General features: G+C 37.1%; 1 protein-coding gene across 6 annotated transcripts in view; it reads right to left on the bottom strand.

The window, feature by feature from the left end:
* GOLGA4 (golgin A4) overlaps nt 1–21,196 on the bottom strand; it is a 120,120-nt gene that overhangs the window by 12,938 nt on the left and 85,986 nt on the right. For all 6 annotated transcript variants that reach the window (XM_033212023.1, XM_033212019.1, XM_033212020.1 and 3 more), the window contains 5 exons: nt 18,178–18,291; nt 16,187–16,207; nt 15,600–15,668; nt 13,140–13,215; nt 6,189–6,292 (listed from right to left, as the gene is read on the bottom strand). In XM_033212023.1, coding sequence (XP_033067914.1) covers nt 6,189–6,292; nt 13,140–13,215; nt 15,600–15,668; nt 16,187–16,207; nt 18,178–18,291 — 384 coding nt within the window. The remainder of the gene's footprint in view (nt 1–6,188; nt 6,293–13,139; nt 13,216–15,599; nt 15,669–16,186; nt 16,208–18,177; nt 18,292–21,196) is intronic.

The following is a 21,196-nucleotide window of genomic DNA, read 5'->3' as shown; positions in this document are numbered from 1 at the left end:
TATATATTTAAGACAACTCAGTTCTTGGAAAATTCCAAATTTTACAAAAACCCTCATCATTTAAATTGTACTGCCTAGAATCTTGTGTGTTTAAACTGCAGTCTAGAAACGAAGTACACGCATACTTCATTCTATTGCGCTTCACTTTACTGAGCTTCATGGAAACCGTTTTTTAGTTTTTGTTTTTATTTTACAAATTGAAGGTGTATGGGAATCCTTTGTTAGGCAAGTCTATTGGTGCCATTTTTCTAGCATGTGATCACTTTATATCTCTGTGCCACATTTTGATAATACTTGCAGTATTTCAAACCTTTTCATTATTATAATATCTGTTATTACACTCTGTGACCTTTGATGTTATGATAGTCACTGTGTTAGGGCACCACAAACCATGCCCATGTAAGACACTAGACTTAATCTGAAAATGTGGTTTGTGTTCTGCTGAGCCCCCATCTCTTTCCCTTTCCTTGGGCTTCTCTATTCCTTGAGTCACAATAATATTGAAATTAGGCCAATTAATAACCCTACAATGGTCTGTAAGTATGCAAGTAAAAGGAAGAGTCGCATGCCTCTCACCCTGAATCAAAAGCTAGAAATGATTAAGCTTAGTGAGAAAGGCATTTTGACAGCCAAGAGAGACTGAAAGCTAGGCCTTGTATGCCAGTTAGCCAAGTTGTAAACATTAAAGAAAAGTTCTTGAAAGGAAATTAAAAGTGCTACTCCAGTGAACACACGAATCAGAATGAAATAGCCTTATTTCATTTAGTGGTCTGGATAGAAGTTTGGAGAAAGTCTTAGTGGTCTGAAGAGCAAACCAGTCACAACATTCCCTTTGCCAAACCCTAATCCAGAGCAAGGCCCTAACTCCCTTCAATTCTATGAAGACTGAGGGAAGTCAGAAAGAGGTAGAAGAAAAGTTTAAAGCTAAAAGACTGGTTCATGAGATTTAAGGAGAGAAGACATCTCCGTATCATAAAATTGCAAGGTAAAGCAGTGACATGTTTGGCTCTGTCCCCACCTCAAACCTCATCTTGCAGTTCCCATAATCCCCACATGCTGTGGGAAGGATCCAGTGGGAGGTAACTGAATCATGGGCACAGTTACCCCCATGCTGCTGTTCTTGTGATAGTGAGTGAATTCTCATGAGATCTGATGGGTTTTATAAGGGGCTTTTCTCCCTTTTGCTGGGCACTTCTCCTTTCTGCCATCATGAGAAGAAGAATGTGTTTACATCCCCTTCCACCATGATTGTAAGTTTCCTGAGGCCTTCCTCATGTCATTAGTTCAGCCCTGCAGAACTGTGAGTCAATTAAATCTCTTTCCTTTATAAATTAGCCATTCTCAGGTATGTCTTTATTAGCAGTGTGAGAAGGGATTAATACAAGCAGTAAGTGCTGATGGAGAAGGTACAGCAAATAATACAGAAGATCTAGCTAAGTTAACTGATGAAGATGGCTACACTAACCAGATTTTCAGTGTAGATGAAACTGCCTTCTATTTGAAGAAAATGCCATCTAGGACTTACATAGCTAGAGAGGAGAAGTTCAAAAGCTTCAAAGCTTTAATACATAGGCTGGCTCTCTCATTAGAGGCTAGTGCAGCCTGTGACTCTCAGCTGAAGGCAATGCTCATTTACCATTCCGAAGATCCTAGGGCCCTTCAGAATTATGCTAACTCTACTCTGCCTGTGCTCTAGAAATGAAATAAGGCCTGGATGACAGCACACCTGTTTACAGCATGGTTTACTGAATATTTAAAGCCCACTGTTCAGATCTACTGCTCAGAAAAAAAGATTCCCTTCAAATATTACTGCTCATTGATAACGCACCTGGTCACCCAGAAGCTCTGATGGAGATATACAAGATTAAATTGTTTCATGCCTGCTAACATAACACCCATTTTGTAGCTCATGGATCAAGAAGTAATTCCAACTTTCAAGTTTTCTTACTTAAGGAATATATTTCATAAGGCTATAGTTGCCATAGGTGATGATTCCTCTCATGACAGTGGGCAAAGTGAAGAACTTCTGGAAAGGATTCACTGTTCTAGATGCCATTAAGAATATTGGTGGTTCATGGGAAGAGATCAAAATGTCAACATTAATGGGTTTGGAAGAAGATTCCAACTTTCATGGATGACTTGGAGGGATTCAAGACTTCAGTGGAGGAAGTAGTTGCAGATATAGTGGAGCTATCAAGAGAACCAGAATCAGAAGCAGAGCCTGAAGACATGACTGCATTGCTGCAATCTCATGGTAAAACTTTAATGGATGAGGAATTGCTTCTTATGGATGAACAAAGAAGTGGTTTCTTGAGATGGAATCTACTCCTGGTGAAGATGCTGTGAACACTGTTGAAATGACATCAAAGAATTTAGAATATTGAATAAACTTAGTTGATAAAGCCACGGCAGAGTTTGAGAGAACTGACTGCAATTTTGAAAGAAGTTCTATGGTGAGTAAAATGCTATCAAACATGCTCATGAAAGGAAGTGTCAACCGATGTGGCAAATGTCACTGTTGTCTTAGGAAAATGCCACAGACACCCCAACCTTCAGCAACCACCACTCTGATTAGTCAAGAGCCATCAACATCGAGGTAATATCCTCCACTAGCAAAAATATTACGACTTGCTGAAGGCTCAGATGAATGTTAGCATTTTTTAGCAACAAAGTATTTTTAAATTAAGGTATACACTTTTTTGAGACAAAATGCCTATTGAACACTTAATAGGCTACAATATAGTATAAATGTACTTTATACGCACTGGGAAACCAAAATAATTTGTGTGATTTGCTTTATTGTGATATTCGTTTATTGCAGTGGTCTAGAACTGAACCCGCAATACCTCCAAGGTATGCCTGTAAATATGTGGCATGAAATGGCAAGAGAAATATGAAGTAGTAATCACTTCAGTATTTTCTTTTTAATAATACCCTGAAGTAGTTTCTAGTATACTATCTATAAAGGTTTTTTTATAAATACCAAAAAATCTAAAATTCAGGGATTCACAATTATAGGAAGCATTTCTCTAATATCAACACCACGTAAAGCTCCAAGGACCAAAAGTCCATTTATATTTACTATGAAACAACATATACATGCATGCACAAGCATGTTGGGGGGGGGACAAAAGAGCTGTGGCTAGTTGTCTCTTCGTATTTCTAGACGACATTAAAAGGTAAACCCATCTCTAAATTCATCAGCGATCCAGAATCTGCAGCTCATTACCCAGTAAAGAGTTAGAGCTCGTCCCTGGCTTGCCAGAAAACACTTTGAGAAGCGCAGGCTCTTTGCCACGCCTTGGAAAAGATATCAGACTGTCTACTCCACATACAATATCCTCAGGCCCTGGGAAGTAAGGAAACGTTCAAATGAGCCACCTGATTTAGAAGTGACCTCTCCTGCCAGGTATTCCTGAGGGAGAGGCATCTTCAGAAAAGCTTAGGATGAGAAACACTTTATGTTGAAAAGGAGAACAGGCTGAATTTCAGGTTCAATATTAGCATGAAGATCAAAACCCAAGAAAAAGAAGTATACAGACAGAAGGAAGGAAGAGAACTTAACTCCATACTACAAGAACGTATGTACTATATACAGTCTTCTTTTAAAAGGCATCTGCCTCATAAAGAACACTGTGTACAAAAGCAGATGAAGAAACACAGGTGAGAAGACATATGAATCCTGCTAGACAAGAAACAACTGCAGATGGTAATCAAATCACAAAGGGCACAACATAATCTGACTTATTCTAAAACCGTGACCTGGTCTCCATTTCAAATTCTTTGTTAATGTATAGAAATTGGGCAAGCCCACAAAAGATGTGTCTAAAAACAGCTCTGATCTTGTCAATCCCTACTTGAAAATTTTCAGGGCTACCCCCTCCCAATACCTACAGGTAAAACTCTGAGAACATTCAAGGCCCTGCACTTGAGTGCAGCCTTAAGTGAAATCACTTCCCCTTCATAAATCCAGTGTTTTAGTTGGACCAGGCTACTTGTGATTTCAAAAACCCACACTCTATTTCCTGCCTGAAACCTTCTGTCTGGGCTACCCCTCCACCATCTGGGCTCATATATCAAAATCTAACATCCCCCCTTAAATCCTAGTATACACACCACCTCCTCCGTAATGTTCTCCTTTATCTTCCCACAAGTAAACATGAGGACTCTGTTTCTCTCTTACAGCACTTACTACATTCATCATCACATTACGGTTAAGTGAGAATGGTTCCCTTCCTTACTGCACAGTGAACACCTTAAAGTTAGAGATGGTATCAAATGTGATCTTGCTATCCACCATGGTGATAAAGGGCCATGTTCAATAAATGTGCAGCAACTTAAAAGTAAATACCTGGTACCAATTTTCTATTAGTCTATAAAATGCGATGGCAGAATGATAGACTACCCTTCATTTTTAGAGCCAGAAAAGGAGAATCAATGCTGAAGAGGAGACAGAGGACTACTCCTCAACACAGATTCCCAGCCACCTTATTAGAAGGGGTTGCTTGTGCCATGAGGCATCCCTTTCAGCTACTTCCCAAGTCACACTCTAAGATTAATTGCAGAGCCCTGAAGCACAAGCTTAGACTTGGCTGAATTGGTACTACCCCTTAAGCCACTTATGCTAGGCCTTTCTTCAGGGTAGTTAAGCTCTGTAGCTATCTATCTCATCTCACATACATTCATAACCTTCAGAAGAAACAGGTTGAGGTAGTCTGTCTCTCTATTTTACAGATCAAGAAAAAGCTAAATAAAGTATTTGGCAACAACCTTTGCATCATAGCTTTAGATTCACTAATGAGCCAAAGTAGCTAAAGTTCTGAGGAGCTTTTTGTTTTTTAAAGATATGCCTCTCCTCCCTACCCCCAAAACAATAACAAGGTAACTTTAAACGATCTATCCCACCTCAAATATCCCCCCACAGGGACATAATATACCCTGTATTTGAGGGAATATAGTGTATATCCCATAAGGACATAAGAGAAAGCTGTTATTCTGTTAGTTTTGTTTTTAAAAGATAAGGAGAAAATTAGTTTTATTTATCCTTGGACTTTTTGAAAAATGGCATTGAGAAAAAAAAAGACATTGAAGTGCTGTGATTTAATATCTCCCTTCTGTGATACATGTTCACAACATTAGATATTACTTTAATTTGATATCATGAAATGTGATTTCTACAGATATTAAGGATTCAAATGACTTCTAACCCACTCCTGGTATTTAGTTGAATCTCCAATCTATACATTTATAATATTCTTTTAAGATATTTCCTTTTATAATACTATTTTAAGGTACTTGCTTTTTAGGTTTCAAATATATTTGCCAAATCAGTGCTTGAACCTGCTTAGTATCCTATGACTCAGCAACTCCCACACACCTATACATTAAAACACTGATTGCTTCTGAGCATAGAAAATTCATTATCCCATTCTCAGCCAAGGCACACAGACAATCAAAATTCCTTGAAGGTAAAAAACGCCAAAAACAGAAACTGCTTTAAATGAAAAATTTTGTTTGAGGAAAGGCTCATGAATTTCCTTACAAGCATTTAACTCAATTCAATATATATTTACCAAATGTCCAATAAGGCTCTTTTTAAAACACTGCAAGGGATACAAATAAGAATAAGACAAGACTCTACATTTAAAAACCTTACAACAAATGCAACATTCTAGAAAACAAATTAGCCAAGCATTATTACTTACATGGGGTAATTTTTAAATGATCAATATTCCACAAGTGCAGAAATGATTTTCTTACAGTAACTAAAGTACAATGTTTCTAAATCTCTCCAGGTAGCTATTAATTATTACTATTTCCAATATTATTCATAATATCCTAAAGTCTCCTTGAAAATGAAACCTATTCTTCTAACTTAAAGATACAAAGTCAAGAAGAAAAAAAGCCACATGGTCACCAATTATTCTTACGTTAATGAAATTTTAATGTTTAGTGTTCAGTGTTACCCACAGTATTTTAAAAATTAGTATTTTATAAATTTAACAAATATAAGCAAGATCCACCAATTCACTTTGTAAACTAACAGCAATAAAATAATGATCTATTACCTACTATTAGCATGTCTGATGTGCTAATAGTAAACATATGGCATTCATATGTGTATTAAAAGTGGAACATATTTCTTTTAAAATTAAGCCACACACCAAATCACGAGACATGATTTATACCTTAGTCTCACGACCCATCATATACTCAAAAAGCACTTTTCGCAAATACTCAAATTCGGTAGGTTCTCCAAAGAGTGAGACATCAGTATGGTACAAATTGCCACCTGTCAAATAAAAAACAGACCAAACTGTAAAGACAAAACCAGGTAAATTACTTATTACTTATAAAAACAGATTTTAAAAACAACCAATGGAACAGAGAGGCATTGCTTTTACATTGTATCATATTGCATTGTATACACACATGCACACTAAACATTCCAATTACTATTTTATACTTGGAAGAGAAAACAAGAATTACTGTAACAATTTTATTTCTCACATCTTTTTCTCTTCCTCCTCTTTCTTCTGGCCTTTTATTGTAATTATACATTACTTTGGGTTTAGAATTTAAATAACCATTTTGTTCAGTGAAAACAAACTGTGTTATCTGTCGTTTACAGAGTCTGATGAGCAAAATCTTAAAAGTCAGATAATACAAAGCACTGGTGAGGATGTGAAACAATGGAGACTCTTGTGTACTACTAGGAGAGGAAACTGAAAACAAGCACTACAGATGACAATTTGGCACTGCTTTTAAAACTGTGTAACATAGAAACAAGCATATTATATGACACAGAAATTCAATTATTAGCAATATAACCTAGAGAAACACTTCACATGTACAGTAGGAGTCAATGTTTATTTACACTGTTTATAAAAGCAAAATTGAAACAACTCAAATGTCCACCAAGAGAACATACTGTGACATAAAGACATAATGTATTATTGTTAAATTCAGTGTTGAAAATGGTCAAATTATAGCTTCACACATTAGAATGAATCTCAAAATAACAATATTGGGTTTAAAAAAGTAATTTACATAGGACACATACAGTATGATGTCATTTCTATACAGCCCAAAATATATAAAACATTAAAATCAATTTTTTTTAAGGAACTAGTTATGTTGTAATATAATAACAGCAGTTACTCTTGGGAAACAACAGAGATATAAGGACTACAGAGCAGCAAAAGAAGCCTCAAAAGAAATGGCAACGTTCTGGATGGTGGATTCTGAGGTGTTAAATTGTCTCCATACATTACATGTACGTTACATGTACTCACGTGTTTGGAATTTTTTTAAGTGCATACTTTTAGAAGACTCAACTCACTCAAATTACACTTTGCAAGTATAGAGTTCTAAGAACTAAATAATGAAAATACATTATTTCCTATGGGTAATATACCCTTCTATATATTATACTTGTTTTATTCCTCTAGATCTACACAAAATGCAGATCTTTTTTCACTTTTCAGAAAATAAGTAATTTTATTAAATAAGCAGAGTACTTTTTTTTTTTTTTGAGACAGAGTCTTGCTCTGTCGCCTAGGCCAGAGTGCAGTGGCAAGATCGTGGCTCACTGCAACCCCCACCTCCCGGGTTCAAGTGATTCTCCTGCCTCAGCCTCCTGAGTAGCTGAGATTACAGGTGTGCATCGCCATGCCTGGCTAATTTTTGTATTTTTAGTAGAGAGAGGGTTTCACCATATTGGTCAGGCTGGTCTTGAACTCCTGACCTCATGATTCGCCTGCCTTGGCCTCCCAAAGTGCTGGGATAGCTATTTTCCAGGAGAGGGAATTAATACTATTTTTCAATACTTGTGCCTCTTCTTGATTTCTCCCAAACAGTGGTACAGAAGACTTCCCAGCTCTTATTTCTGGTTTTAAGCAATTATTAGAGGAAATTAGTTACTGTTCAAATAAAGAGGCTTTCCAAATTGTCTACTCATTGCCTCTAATGGGTCTTCCCAAATAACTTCATCTAGGTAACACTCAGCATTTTAAAATCCACACTTTATCTGGGCCAAATTCCAAAGTGTATAACTGAAAAATTCACTTGACATTTAACACAATTTTATCTGTGTGTTACAGATAATTTTAAAACATAAGCTTGCTTGGATTTTCCTCAAAAAATGCGTAATGCCATAACGCCTTTAAAATATGCATTTAGTTAGAAAATATTACATTTACAATCACATCTACGAATAAATGTAATAAAAGAGGTGCAAGATTACTACTGAGAACGATAAACATCATTATTTTGAGACAGGGTTTCACTGTCACCCAGGATAGAGTGCAATGGTGCGATCACAGCTCACTGCAGCCTCAACCTCCTGGATTCAAGTGATCCTCCCACCTCAGCCTCCCAAGTAGCTGGGACTACAGGTACATGTCACCATGCCTAGCTAACTTTTTTTTTCTAGAGACAGGGTCCCACTACACTGTCCAGGTTAGTCTCGAACTCCTGGGCTCAAGTGATCCTCCCACCTCGGCCTCCCAAAGTGTTCAGATTATTGGCATGAGTCACTGTGCCCAGCCAAGAAACATTATTGACAGACACTGAAGACCTACGTAAATGTTGAGGTATACTGTGATTATGGATTGGAGAATCAATACCATATAAATTCCAATTCTCTTTAATTTTTCTATAAATTCAATGTAAGCCTAATCAAAATCCTCCCAGGAATGTGTATGTATGCATGTATGTAACTTAACGAGGTGATTTTAAAATCTGTATGGACATTCAAAGTGCTAAGAATAGTTAAACAATTCTTAAAGAAAAAGTGGGAGGACTTCCCCAGCCAAACATCAAGACTTATTATGAAGTGACGGTTATTGAGATAGTGAAGGTTGGACATGGTGGCTCACTCCTGAAATCTCAGCACTTTGGGAGGCCAAGGCAGGAGGACCACTTGAGGCCAGGAGTTCGAGACTAGACTGGGCAACAGAGACCGACCTCATCTCTACCAAAAAAAAAAAAAAGACAGTGAGGTATTAGAGCAGGTATAGACAAACTGATCAATGAAACACACTAGAGGTGCCAGAAACAGATCTTCAAAAATACAGACTAACTGGCCAGATACAGTGGCTCATGCCTATAGTTCCAGCACTTTGGGAGGCCAAGGTGGGTGGATCACATGAGGTCAGGAGTTCGAGACCAGCCTGGCCAAGATGGCGAAACCCCATCTCTACTAAAAATACAAAAATTAGCCAGGCGTGGTGGTGTGCGCCTGTAATCCCAGCTACTTGGGAAGCTGAAACATGAGAATCGCTTGAACCCAGGAGGCAAAGTCCCACTGAGCCAAGGCTACACCACTGCACTCCAGCCTGAATGACAGATTGAGACTCTGACTGAAAAAAAAAAACAAGAAAAGCAGGATAAACTCTGTTTACCAGTTTCAGACTAACTTTACTGTTTACCACTTTCAGACTAACTGAAATATATCCTGCTTTTCTTGTTTGAGTTGTACCTCAAGGTAACCATATAGATAATGTGGAAAAGTTCCTATTTATAGAAGAATTCCAATTAATATATGCACAAGAAATGGTGGAATTTTACTAACACCATTATGCAACCACTACTGAAGTAACAGATCAGGGAAGTTACCAATGGATGCTAAAATCTGGTGAAAAGTCATGGATCACACCTGGAACTGGGTGGTAGATCTTAAAATTGTAAATATGTCATGAAAGTTTTGATATAAGACAACAAGAATTACACAACTTCCTTTATGAAGCATTACTGTCAATGCAAACCTAAAGCTAATCAAACTTAAATCTGATCAAGCCTCTAGTTCTACCTACCAGGGGACAGAGGACTCCATAGAGATGGAATCCAGAAAATTAAGAATGTGGTTCACTCTACATGACAAATAAGTTGGTTTTCTCATCAAATAAATGATAAAAGCAAAGGTGAAGAAGGACCTAGAGTTCAAAACAGACTTAAGTAATTTATCAATCAAATGTAATGTATGAGCACCGTTTGGCTCCTGATTCAAATTAACCAACTATTTATCACCACCAAAAGAAAACATTTATGAGGCCAGGCACAGTGGCTCACACCTATAATCCCAGCACTTTGGGAGGCCGAGGCAGGCAGATACCTGAGTTCAGGAGTTCAAAACCAGCCTGGCCAACATGGTGAAACTCCGTCTCTCCCAAAAATACAAAAATTTGCTGGGCATGGACCCCTGTACTCCCAGCTAGTTGGGAAGCTGAGGCAGAAGAATTGCTTGAACACAGGAGGTGGAGGATGCAGTGAGCTGAGATCATGCCACTGCACTTCAGCCTGGGCAACAGAGCGAGACTCCACGTAAAAAAAAAAAAAAATACATATATATATATATATATCTCCAGCATTGATGAGGTGCTAGAGTGGTCAGAAATCTCACCCACTGCTGATGGAAGTGGAAATTACTACAAAAGATATAGCAAACAGTTTGGCTTAACTTAATATGGGATACGCACAAAAATATATCCTATAACTTAGCAATTCCATTCTTATTATATATTCTAGAGAAAAATTTCCACATGTGTACTAGAAAAAATTAAAAAGAATGCACAAAATTAATATAATGGAAATGAGTGAACCACAACTACACACAATGTGAGTAACTCTCAAACCTCATATTAAGCCAAAGAAATAGGTCATACAAGAATGCTTATGGTATGACTGAATTACATAAATTCACAAAGCAAACAAAATCTAAACAAAATATTGCTTGAAAATATAAATACAGGTGTAAATGATAAAGAACAAGATAATGATTAAGAAAAGTCAGGGGAAACAGTAAAAATGATGAGAGGGATAAAGATATTGTAAAGGCAGACACACAGGGACTTCTAAAGAACTAGGAATGTTTTATTTTGTACTACAAGATAGGTGCTCATTTTACTCTCTATTTGTTTTTGAGAGAGAGTTGTGCTCTGTTGCCCAGGCTGGAGTCCAGTGGCGTGATCTCGGCTCACTGCAACCTCCGCCTCCCAGGTTCAAGCGATTCTCCTGCCTTAGCCTCCCAAGTAGCTGAGATTACAGGTGTGCGCCACCACACCTGGCTAATTTTTTGTATTTTTAGTAGAGATAGGGTTTCGCCCTGTTGTCCAGGCTGGTCTCGAACTCCTGGCCTCAAGTGATCCACCCACTTTGGCCTCCCAAAGTGCTGGGATTACAGGCGTGAAACACCCCGCCTGGCCTCATTTTACTCTTTAAAGAGGCAGCATGATGAAGAGAGTAATGTGCACACTGCACCAGACTGCTTGGGTTTTTAAGAGGATTAAATGAGCAGATAAGCTATACTATCCTTGAGAAATCTGAGAAAAATAATGTTTTAAAAAAGACAAAAACGTATTTATAAGTGTTTAGCACTTAGTATTATGAGTTAGCTACTAAATTGTATACATGTGTTCACAAAATTGAGAAAAAAGAAAATTATGTAGGAAATTCTTAAATGGAAAATAAAAGGAATTGACACTATTCTCTATGCACTGCTGAGTACCGATACAGTATAGTTCTCCCACCCAAATATTAACCAGGTCCAACCCTGCTTAGATTTTGAGATCAGATGACATTGGAAGCATTCACAGTGGTATGGCTGTAGGCTGATTCAGCCTAGTTCTATGCTGAGAATCATATACAGTGACTTAGCTATAGTAAATCATCTTTGCAGCAAGAATCTTCTCTGCAGTGAGCATAGGAAACTTCCAGGCTGGTTTTCACCTCTTTTTGAGGAGCTACAGTTTGGAAAGGATCGACAGCAAGCCTTTTAATTTAGTTAAAATTTGTGTAGTGTAGTATTTTACATTATTTGATAGCAATGAGAGCTTTCAAAACCACAAAAGAAAAGAATGCCAAATGGTTTTTATGTCCTCATGCTTCCCATGAGAAAGCAGAAAGGTTTACAAAACATGTAGCAAAACAAAACTATTCTTAACACAGTGAGGTAGCGAAACTGAACTTTAGAGAATGGGTAAGTCTTATATAAGATTATTCAATGATCTCGATTATCTCAAGGGAATTACCACATAAAGACTCAAGCTCATCTTTAAAATCCTTTGGGCCAGGTGTGGTAGCTCATGCCTGTAATCCAACACTTTGGGAAGTCAGTGGATCTTTCTTTCTTTTTTTTTTTTTTTTAGTGCAGTGGTGTGATCTTGGCTCACTGCAACCTCCACCTCCCAGGTTCAAGTGATTCCCCTGCCTCAGGCTCCCGCGTAGCTGGGCCTACAGATGCACAACACCATGCCCAGCTAATTTTTTTTTTTTTTGGTAGAGACACTGTTTCACCATGTTGGCCAGGATGGTCTTGATCTCCTGACCTCATGATCCGCCCGTCTCGGCCTCCCAAAGTGCTGGGATTACATTACAGGCATGAGCCACTGCGCCCGGCAGCCTACTATCTTTCTTTCCTTAAAACCAGCTGTTAAAAGGTAAAATATATTCATTGTAAAAAACAGATTAACCACATGGAATACTATTCGGCCTCCAAATAGAAGAAAACTCTGTCACTGGAACAACATGGTGAAGCTGGAGTACATTATATTAAGTGATATAAGCTAGGTGCAGAAAGGCAAATACCACATAATCTCACTTACATGTGGAATCTAAAAAGCTGAACTTAAGCAGGGTAAACTGGTGGTTATCAGGGACTGTGGGTGGTGGGAGATGCTGTCCAAAGGATACAAAATTTCAGTTCAATAAGGAAGAGTAAGTTTAAAAGATCTATTGTAAAATATGATTATAATAGCTTGAATAAGAATAAAATTGACTATAGTTAATGTAATAAATAAGAATAAAATTGACTATAGTTAATGTACTGTATTATTCCCCACCCAATATACCATATTCTTGAAAATTGTGAAAAGAGTAGATTTTAAAGTGCTGTCATCACACACACACAAAAAAGGTAATATGTTAGGTAATGCACTTAGTTTAACCATTCCACAATGAATACATAACTCAAAATATCATGTTGCACACAATACATATATGCATTTGTCAATTAAGAAAAAATAAAATTAAAAATTTTTAAATGAGAAAAAATATAAATTAGCAAAAACAAAAATAAAAATCATGCCCGAATCCACCAATAAAAGATAATGGTGAATAACATGATACAAGATCATCCTTACCTTTGTAAGGTGTCCCCACAGTTGTTGCATATACATTCTTTTCATATTTCTTCAAACGGTCTTCTAAATTATGAATCTAAAAATAACAAATAATCAGACCATGTAAGATTCGCAGAGAAACTGTATGTAAGAAAAAGAAAGACTGCTGTCATCGCAATATTTTTTAATGTGAAGACAGAATATAGGCAAATAAAATTAAAATAAATAGTTTAGAGCAAGAATTGTTTCTGCAAAAAAAAAAAAAACAAAAAAACCAAAACTAAAGATTTCTTAGATATGATACCAAGAGAACAGAGAATAAAAGAAAAAATTACATAAATTACACTTTGCTAAAATTGGAAACTTCTGTACATCAACAGACACTATCAATGAAGTAAAAAGACAACCTACAGAATGGGAGAAAATATTTGTAAATCAAGTATCTGATAAGGGACTTGTCTCTAGTACATATAAAGAGAATTTATAACTCCACAAGACAATCCAACTAAAAAATGGACAAAGGACTTGAGTAGACATTGCTCTAAAGAAAACATATAAATGGCCAACAAGCCAATAAAAAGATGTTTGACGTCACTAGTCACTGGAGCAATGCAAATTAAAACCACAACGAGGTACCACTTTGTATTGACTAGGATGGCAATAATCAAAAAACTTGTTGGTGAGGATATGGAGACACTGGAACTCTTACACTTTGTTGATGGTAATGTAAAACGGTACAGCAACTGTAGAAAAGTTTGGCAGTTCCTCAAAAAGTTAAACATAGAATTACTGTATGATCCAGTAATTCCACTCCTGTGTATATACCCAAAAGAACTGGAAACAGGTGTTTAAACAAAAACCTGTATATCAACGTTTTTAGTAGCACTGTTCACTATTATCAAAAGAAGGAAACAACCCACAGGTCCATCAACTGATGAATGGACAAACAAAATGTAGTATATCCATACAATGGGATATTATTCAGCCATAACAAATTAAATACTGATATGTGCTATAAGATGGATGAATCTTGGAACATTATGCTAAGTTAAAAAAAAGTCCAACATAGGCCGGGTGCAGTGGCTCATGCCCGTAATCCCAGCACTTTGGGAGGCCGAGGTGGGCGGATTACGAGGTCAGGAGATCGAAACCATCCTGGCTAACACGGTGAAATCCTGTCTCTACTAAAAATACAAAAAAATTAGCTGGACGTGATGGCAGGTGCCTGTAGTCCCAGCTACTCAGGAGGCTGAGGCAGGAGAATGGCCTGATCCCGGGAGGAAGAGCTTGCAGTGAGCTGAGATCATGCCACTGCACTCCAGCCTGGGCGACAGAGCGAGACTGTATCTCAAAAAATAAAAAATAAAAAAAGCCCAACATAAAAGGTCAGGTATTGTATTATTCCATTTATATGAAATACCCAGAATAGGCAAATCCATAGAGACAGAAAGCAGATTAGTGGTTGCTAGGTGTTATGGGGAGGAGGTAATGGGGAGTGACTGCTTAATGGGTATGGAGTTTCCCTTTGGGGTGATGAAATATTCTGGAACTGGGTAACAGTGATGGTTTCACAACACTGTAAATAAACTAAATGTCAATGAAATGTGTACTTTACAATGATTAAAATGGTAACTTTTAATGTGTATATTCCCACAACAAAAATAACTAATATAAAAATTGTTATGCTAGGGCAGTTTTCAAGATTTGATGTTAAAAGAATTTTAAAGCAGTAATCTTGAGAATAGATGGGAAAAGTTAAATCACTGGTAAAATAAAGTCACATTGGGACCTATCTTTACGAAATTTTTAGAAATATAAAAAATTTCAAACATATTCCAAGGAAGTATAGCACAATTAATGCTCATATACCTATCCATCACTCAGTTCTAACAATTATCAAGATTTTTGTCTGTATGAATAAAAAGAACTGGGAAAATCCCAGGAGATTTAGCCTTCAAACTCAGCCTGCTGATTTGAGGCACTATTTCTTCCAGAGTTTGGAAAAAGACTTTACTAAAGATCATATACCACATATCCTGGTATGTGTGTACTGCACATCCTTGAAGGTGTACCACATGGTCCTATTTAAATTGACTTACATATATTGTCCATCAATAATACATGGGCGAATTAAATTAGGACAATTAAACCACTTGGAAAAAGTACCAAAGACAGATGACTATTTTCTCTCTGATAAAAGCAAAAAATAACTTCTTTGTAGAACATAAATTACTATACATTATACAAATTGTTATAAAAAAAAGTTAGGCATTAAAAATAATATGATACAAATGTTCTTGCTTAAATATATATGATCATGAATTTATAGAGAAAACCTCTAGTACCTCTGGATGTGGACATAAAATTTCCTGTGTATAAGACTGAAAAATTTCAAAGCCAACTATTTAAAAATTAGCTGAGATCCAAGTACATACTAACGTAACTTTAGTTCAAAATAGAAGGTACCAATTAGGCCTGTACCTGTTCTCTGAACTCTTGCTCTTTCAATTTCGAATCACTGATTAAAGTCGTCTTCTGTGCTAGCTGTGTCTGAAAGAACAAAAAGTCAGATCTGAAATGCACAGAGGTTTCATTATTGCCCAGACACATTTCTGTACTGCTTGGAAATTTTTCCTTGTTAAAATAGTCTCTATGTTTTAACTTATAACAGTGAATACTCCTAAAATGCATGACTTTCAGACAAATTCAAAGAAGAACTAGTCTTGGTTGGGTGTGGTGGCTCACGTCTGTAATCCTAACACTTTGGTAAGCCGAGGAGGGTAATTGCCTGAGCTCAGGAGTTCGAGACCAGCCTGGCCAACATGGCAAAACCCCATCTCTACTAAAAATGCAAAAAAAAAAAAAAAAAATTGGCCGGGCGTGGTGGCACACACCCATAGTCCCAGCTATTTGGGAGGCTAAGGCATGAGAATCACTTGAACCCAGGAGGCACAGGTTGCAGTGAGCCGAGACTGCACCACTGCACTCCAGCCTAGGCAACAGCCTGGGTGACAGAGCGAGACTCTGGCTCAAAGGAAAAAAGAGAAAAAAAAAAGAACTAGTCTTACCTGTAGCTCCGTAATTGTTACCTGAAAAAATGGAAAAGAAAGAACATGAGTGTATACATTAATAGCTATAAGAAACAGTAAAACAAAGCAATATAAAGATATAAGGAAATAAGAAGTCAGGGTTAAGAGTCTCAAGGAAGTGGTCAGACTTGAGGTAAGGCAACTTTAAATATGTGCTTATAAACAAATGGTCTGTTTTGTTTTACAAAATATTATATTCTAAATACATATTGCAATTTAAGATATCTAGAAGCACCAGAAGATGCTCCAGAAGGAAACAAATTTATGAAGAATAAAACAGAAAAAAAAATGTTTAGAGTAGAAATAAAAATTAAGTCTTCCTGCCTCCCTCCCTCCCTCCCTCTTTCTCTCTCTCTCTCTCTCTCTCTCTCCTCTCTCTCTTTCTTTCTTGACAGAGTTTCACTCTTGTTGCCCAGACTGGAGTGCAATGGCACGATCTCAGCTCACTGCAACCTCCACCTCCCTGGTTCAAGTGATTCTCCTGCCTCAGCCTCCCAAGTAGCTGGGATCACAGGCATGCGCCACCATGCCCAGCTAATTTTTTTTTTTGTATTTGTAGTAGAGATGGGATTTCTCCATGTTGGTCAGGCTGGTCTCGAACTCCCAACTTCAGGTGATCCGCCCACCTCGGCCTCCCAAAGTGCTGGGATTACAGACATGAGCTACCACGCCCCGACAAATTAAGGCTATTTTCTTACCTTTCTTATGACACAAGGTAAAGGACTCAGAAGTCCTTCTTAATATCTCATAATGTTTCAATATTCTATGGCATTCTGACACAAGTTAAAATGTTACTATATCCAATATTAATACTTTGATACTAAGGAAAAGTTAGTTATAAACATGTATTTTCTCAAAAGAAGTAATATACAAAGCACCTGGAATACTCAAGTCATGACTACATGACTAAACAGCAAAAAAGAAAAAAAGAAAGTAAAGAAAATTTAAACAGAACTAACCTACCTATTAAAGAAACAGAAAATGGTCCTTTCAGCTTGCTCAGTGCTTATACCTGACATATGCCTACTAAGTGACAGAGAAGGAAAGCTCTTTATAAAGGCCCTTTCTCTGCACTGTGGGTAAGTCATCCATGTAATTGGTTGTGTAAAAAATTGTTATCTGGTAACTGACATTCTGTAACAAATCCTCTCCAGGATAAAGTCATAGTGACCACCCACTTTCCCATTACCCGCAAGGCTGTGCTATGAAAAGACCATCCTGGATGAGTGAGAACATTTTAGGCAGTAGAAAAGTACAATGGCAGCTTTCTCCAACTGTGGGTGTGTGCTGCTGAGGTGCACAGCAGGACAAGAAAGCACGGAGTAAACATGGTCTACCTTTCATAATGACGATTTTACTTAAGGATTAAGACTCTTTAAAAAAAAAAAAAAAGCTTAGATTTGCAAGCCCGTTCTCTTTGAATTCAGTCCAATTTTCCCAAATCATCACATTGTATTTGCATCTGGTCCACTGGCCAAAAAGAAAGAAATTGCTTTTCTTAATGGTATACAACTAAAAACACCATTTTTATGTGACTACTAAGCATATATTATAGAGTAGGATATAAAATTAACGTGAATTTTTAGCACAAAAACCCAAAAATCTAAATGTATTACATTTACAATGGACTATTTTTAGCTATGCTTCAGGGTTATAAGATTCACTTTCTTCTGCTATTGTTTCCATGGAAGGAAAAGATAGAGAAGCATTGGTATAACAAAATGCCTAGGCTTTGACGTCTGGTAGATTTGGTTTAAATCCTCACCACAACATTTATTGTGTGAGCTTGAACATTTTATTTAATCTCTTTGAACATTAGTTTATCTGTCTATAAAAGAGAGGTAAAAATCTCAAAGGGTTTTTGTTAGGATTAAACGAGATAAATATGTATGTATGTTAGTAGGCTAGTCAAATCACAGAAATGATAATGTTTTCAAGAAACCTGTGCAGCAAACTCAAACTCCTCTCACATTATCATTGCCAGGGTTCTCCTCCTGCTCTAGCTTTTGCTGATATTTCTTCTGCAGCTCCTGAAGTTGAGTCTGCAGGTCCATTACTTTTGTGGTCATTTCTTCTTCACGAGCCTTTAGGATTTAAAAAAAAAAAAAAGAAGAAGCACTAATAAATGAACACATCAAAAAAGCACTCTGGAGAGGTAACATGGTGTAGAGAAAACTATCTCTGTAGGGAAATAAACATTTAAGCTTTTGAGACACACACTACTGTTTTTATTTTAATTCATTATTGTGCTCTAAACACTTTCCTTCATGCCTCACTTTAAACTCCAAGTCCTTTCCAATGCTCATTATTCATAGGATATCATTTTTCTCACCCTCACTCCCTCTCTCCTCATCCCAAAAAGCTCATCAAGCTGTTTATTTTCCCTTAAACTAGGGTTCCCAGGTTTAAGCAACAATTAGGTATATAACAGAATTGTGACAGAACTACAATACATAGCCTGTGTTTTAAGATTTCAGCCTTTTCTATATTGGAATTTGATTTCTAGAAAATATTCATTAAAATAAAGTAGTAGATATTTTTATACACAACACTACCCAATCAGATGGCAATTTACAGATCACAGAAGTTACGGGGTTTTCAGTTTTCTCACCCTCTTTAGTTAGGCTGCATAAATCAACAGATGGTCCTTTGTCCTAATTTGACAAGCCTGCACATCTCCTATATATCTACCCCTACCAGTGGTTCTGAGGTAAAATGTTCTACTAAAACCTATTTTTGAAAAAAAAATTAGTTACTGTCCAATGTGCTGGTAAGCAACGTAATGACTTCCTTTGCCCCAAACTGCAAAAAACAAACAAGGTTGAATTAGAAAGAGTAATATGTGACTTATTGATTCAATATTCCTACTTATAAAATTTGGCATACGAATTGTCCTCTCTTCTGTTTTGACTGCCCTGGTAAAAGGCTGTTTTCCATCCTTACATTCCTTCATTTGTCTTGGTCATTGCCATGATTTATTGTACAGAGCAACCCAGACTTCTCTTCGTTCTTATAAATCTTGCAATAACCTTTGTGCTAAAATAGTATTTGGAATTGGAATATTGATCTTATTTGAGTAATGAGGGCAAGTGTTTGCTGAGCAAGAGACTTAACAGGAAAAACAACCACAAACAGGTATCTGATTTAACAGATCCTGACTTGCCAAAAACAGAAACATCATTCTCAAAAACAAATGCACACACAGGCCCTATGGCACAAAATAAGGCAATGAAGCATAGGACATTTGGAAAATCCTATTATAATTTTAAATACCACTTTTCATGAAATTTTCTTAGACTTAATTGCAAAAACAAATCCCTTTTTTCAACATAAGTATAGCAGAGATCTCTACTAGATATCCTCAGGTATCTTAGATCTCTTCCCACCGAGACACACATGAATTTGGCCTCCACCTCTAAAACACCATCAACCCAAAATTGTTGTAAATATGTCACTGCTCTCTTGGTTTGTTGACATTTCTTGTATGGCTGTGTCAATGTGGTTTTAGCCTTATTTGAAAGAATAACCTCTAGAGCTACTTGTTTAGTCAGGCTCAGTTTCTAATATGACAATTAGCTATGTCTGACATTTCCCTTGACATCTGTGGGATACTGATTTAAAGCAATCCCCCCAATAATTAGAAAAGAATCTTTGATGTGTCATTTCTAATTGAAGTAACAGTTATGTAATTTCCTTTATAAAGGCCTTCTAGTCTCCTTTTAAGATTAAAAAAAAAAGTATATTGTTGCTTTGAAGTAAAAACACTAAGAAAAACTATGTTGAATCTTTATGTATATACATGACAGGTTATGCTTTGAAGACTAGTTATTATGCCAAAACAAAATCACTAAAATACAGTCAATGTTAAAAAGAAACCAATTTTGTAACTAATGCAGCGTTCTGTATCTAATATAGTCTCCAAGTGAGACTGCTCTGAGATTGAGTACGCACCCTTACTTGTGAGTCTCCAACTTGTAAGTCACCATGCCCTCCTCCCAAATGAATTCCACCATGTGTCACCTCCTTCAAATTTATCAAGTGCTAGTATGTGCCAGGCACTAGGCCAGATTCTCAAGACTAGAGAAGAACAAAATCTCTTCTCTAGAGTGATGCTTATAGTCTAAGGGAGAGGACAAATTTATTAATACATTCCTACACACATAGGTGTATATGACAAAAATCACATAAGTAACAAATATAGATGAGTACCAAGGAACACAGATGCAATTAATTATATTTAAGAGGTTTCAAAAAAAATGAACAAGTGAAAAAACGACATAGAAAAGCATATCCAAAAAGCTACCTTTTGAGTAGGAAAGGGGAAAAAAGGCCGGGCGCGGTAGCTCAAGCCTGTAATCCCAGCACTTTGGGAGGCCGAGACGGGCGGATCGCAAGGTCAGGAGATCGAGACCATCCTGGCTAACACGGTGAAACCCCGTCTCTACTAAAAAATACAAAAAACTAGCTGGGCGAGGTGGCGGGCGCCTGTAGTCCCAGCTACTCGGGAGGCTGAGGCAGGAGAATGGCGTAAGCCCAGGAGGCGGAGCTTGCAGTGAGCTGAGATCCGGCCACTGCACTCCAGCCTGGGCGACAGAGCCAGACTCCGTCTCAAAAAAAAAAAAAGAAAGGGGAAAAAAATAAGAATATATTTCATTTTTGCTTGTTTACATAATGAAACACTGGAGTATAAGAAACTAATGGTTGCCAGTGGAGGGAGAAGAGGGAGAGGACACAGAACACAGAGAGGAGGAATGGGTACAATTTGCATTACACATGTATGCTATCTCCAAGAATACGTTTTAATATTATTTTAATCTTTAAGCCATGTGAATACATTTGATCCAAGAATTTTTTCTAAATAAAAATAAAAATTAAAAACTTTAATTTTTTGTTGTTGTTCTTTTGAGACAGGGTCTCACTCTGTCACCCAGGCTGGAATGCAGAGGCACGTTCACAGCTCAGTGCAGCCTTGACCTCCCAAGCTCAAGC

The sequence above is a fragment of the Trachypithecus francoisi genome, unplaced genomic scaffold (assembly GCF_009764315.1).
Source record: "Trachypithecus francoisi isolate TF-2019V2 unplaced genomic scaffold, Tfra_2.0 Lachesis_group0, whole genome shotgun sequence".
Classification (NCBI taxonomy): domain Eukaryota; kingdom Metazoa; phylum Chordata; class Mammalia; order Primates; family Cercopithecidae; genus Trachypithecus; species Trachypithecus francoisi.
Note: the sequence above shows the minus strand (reverse complement) of the source record. Positions and strands in the feature narration are given on the sequence as shown.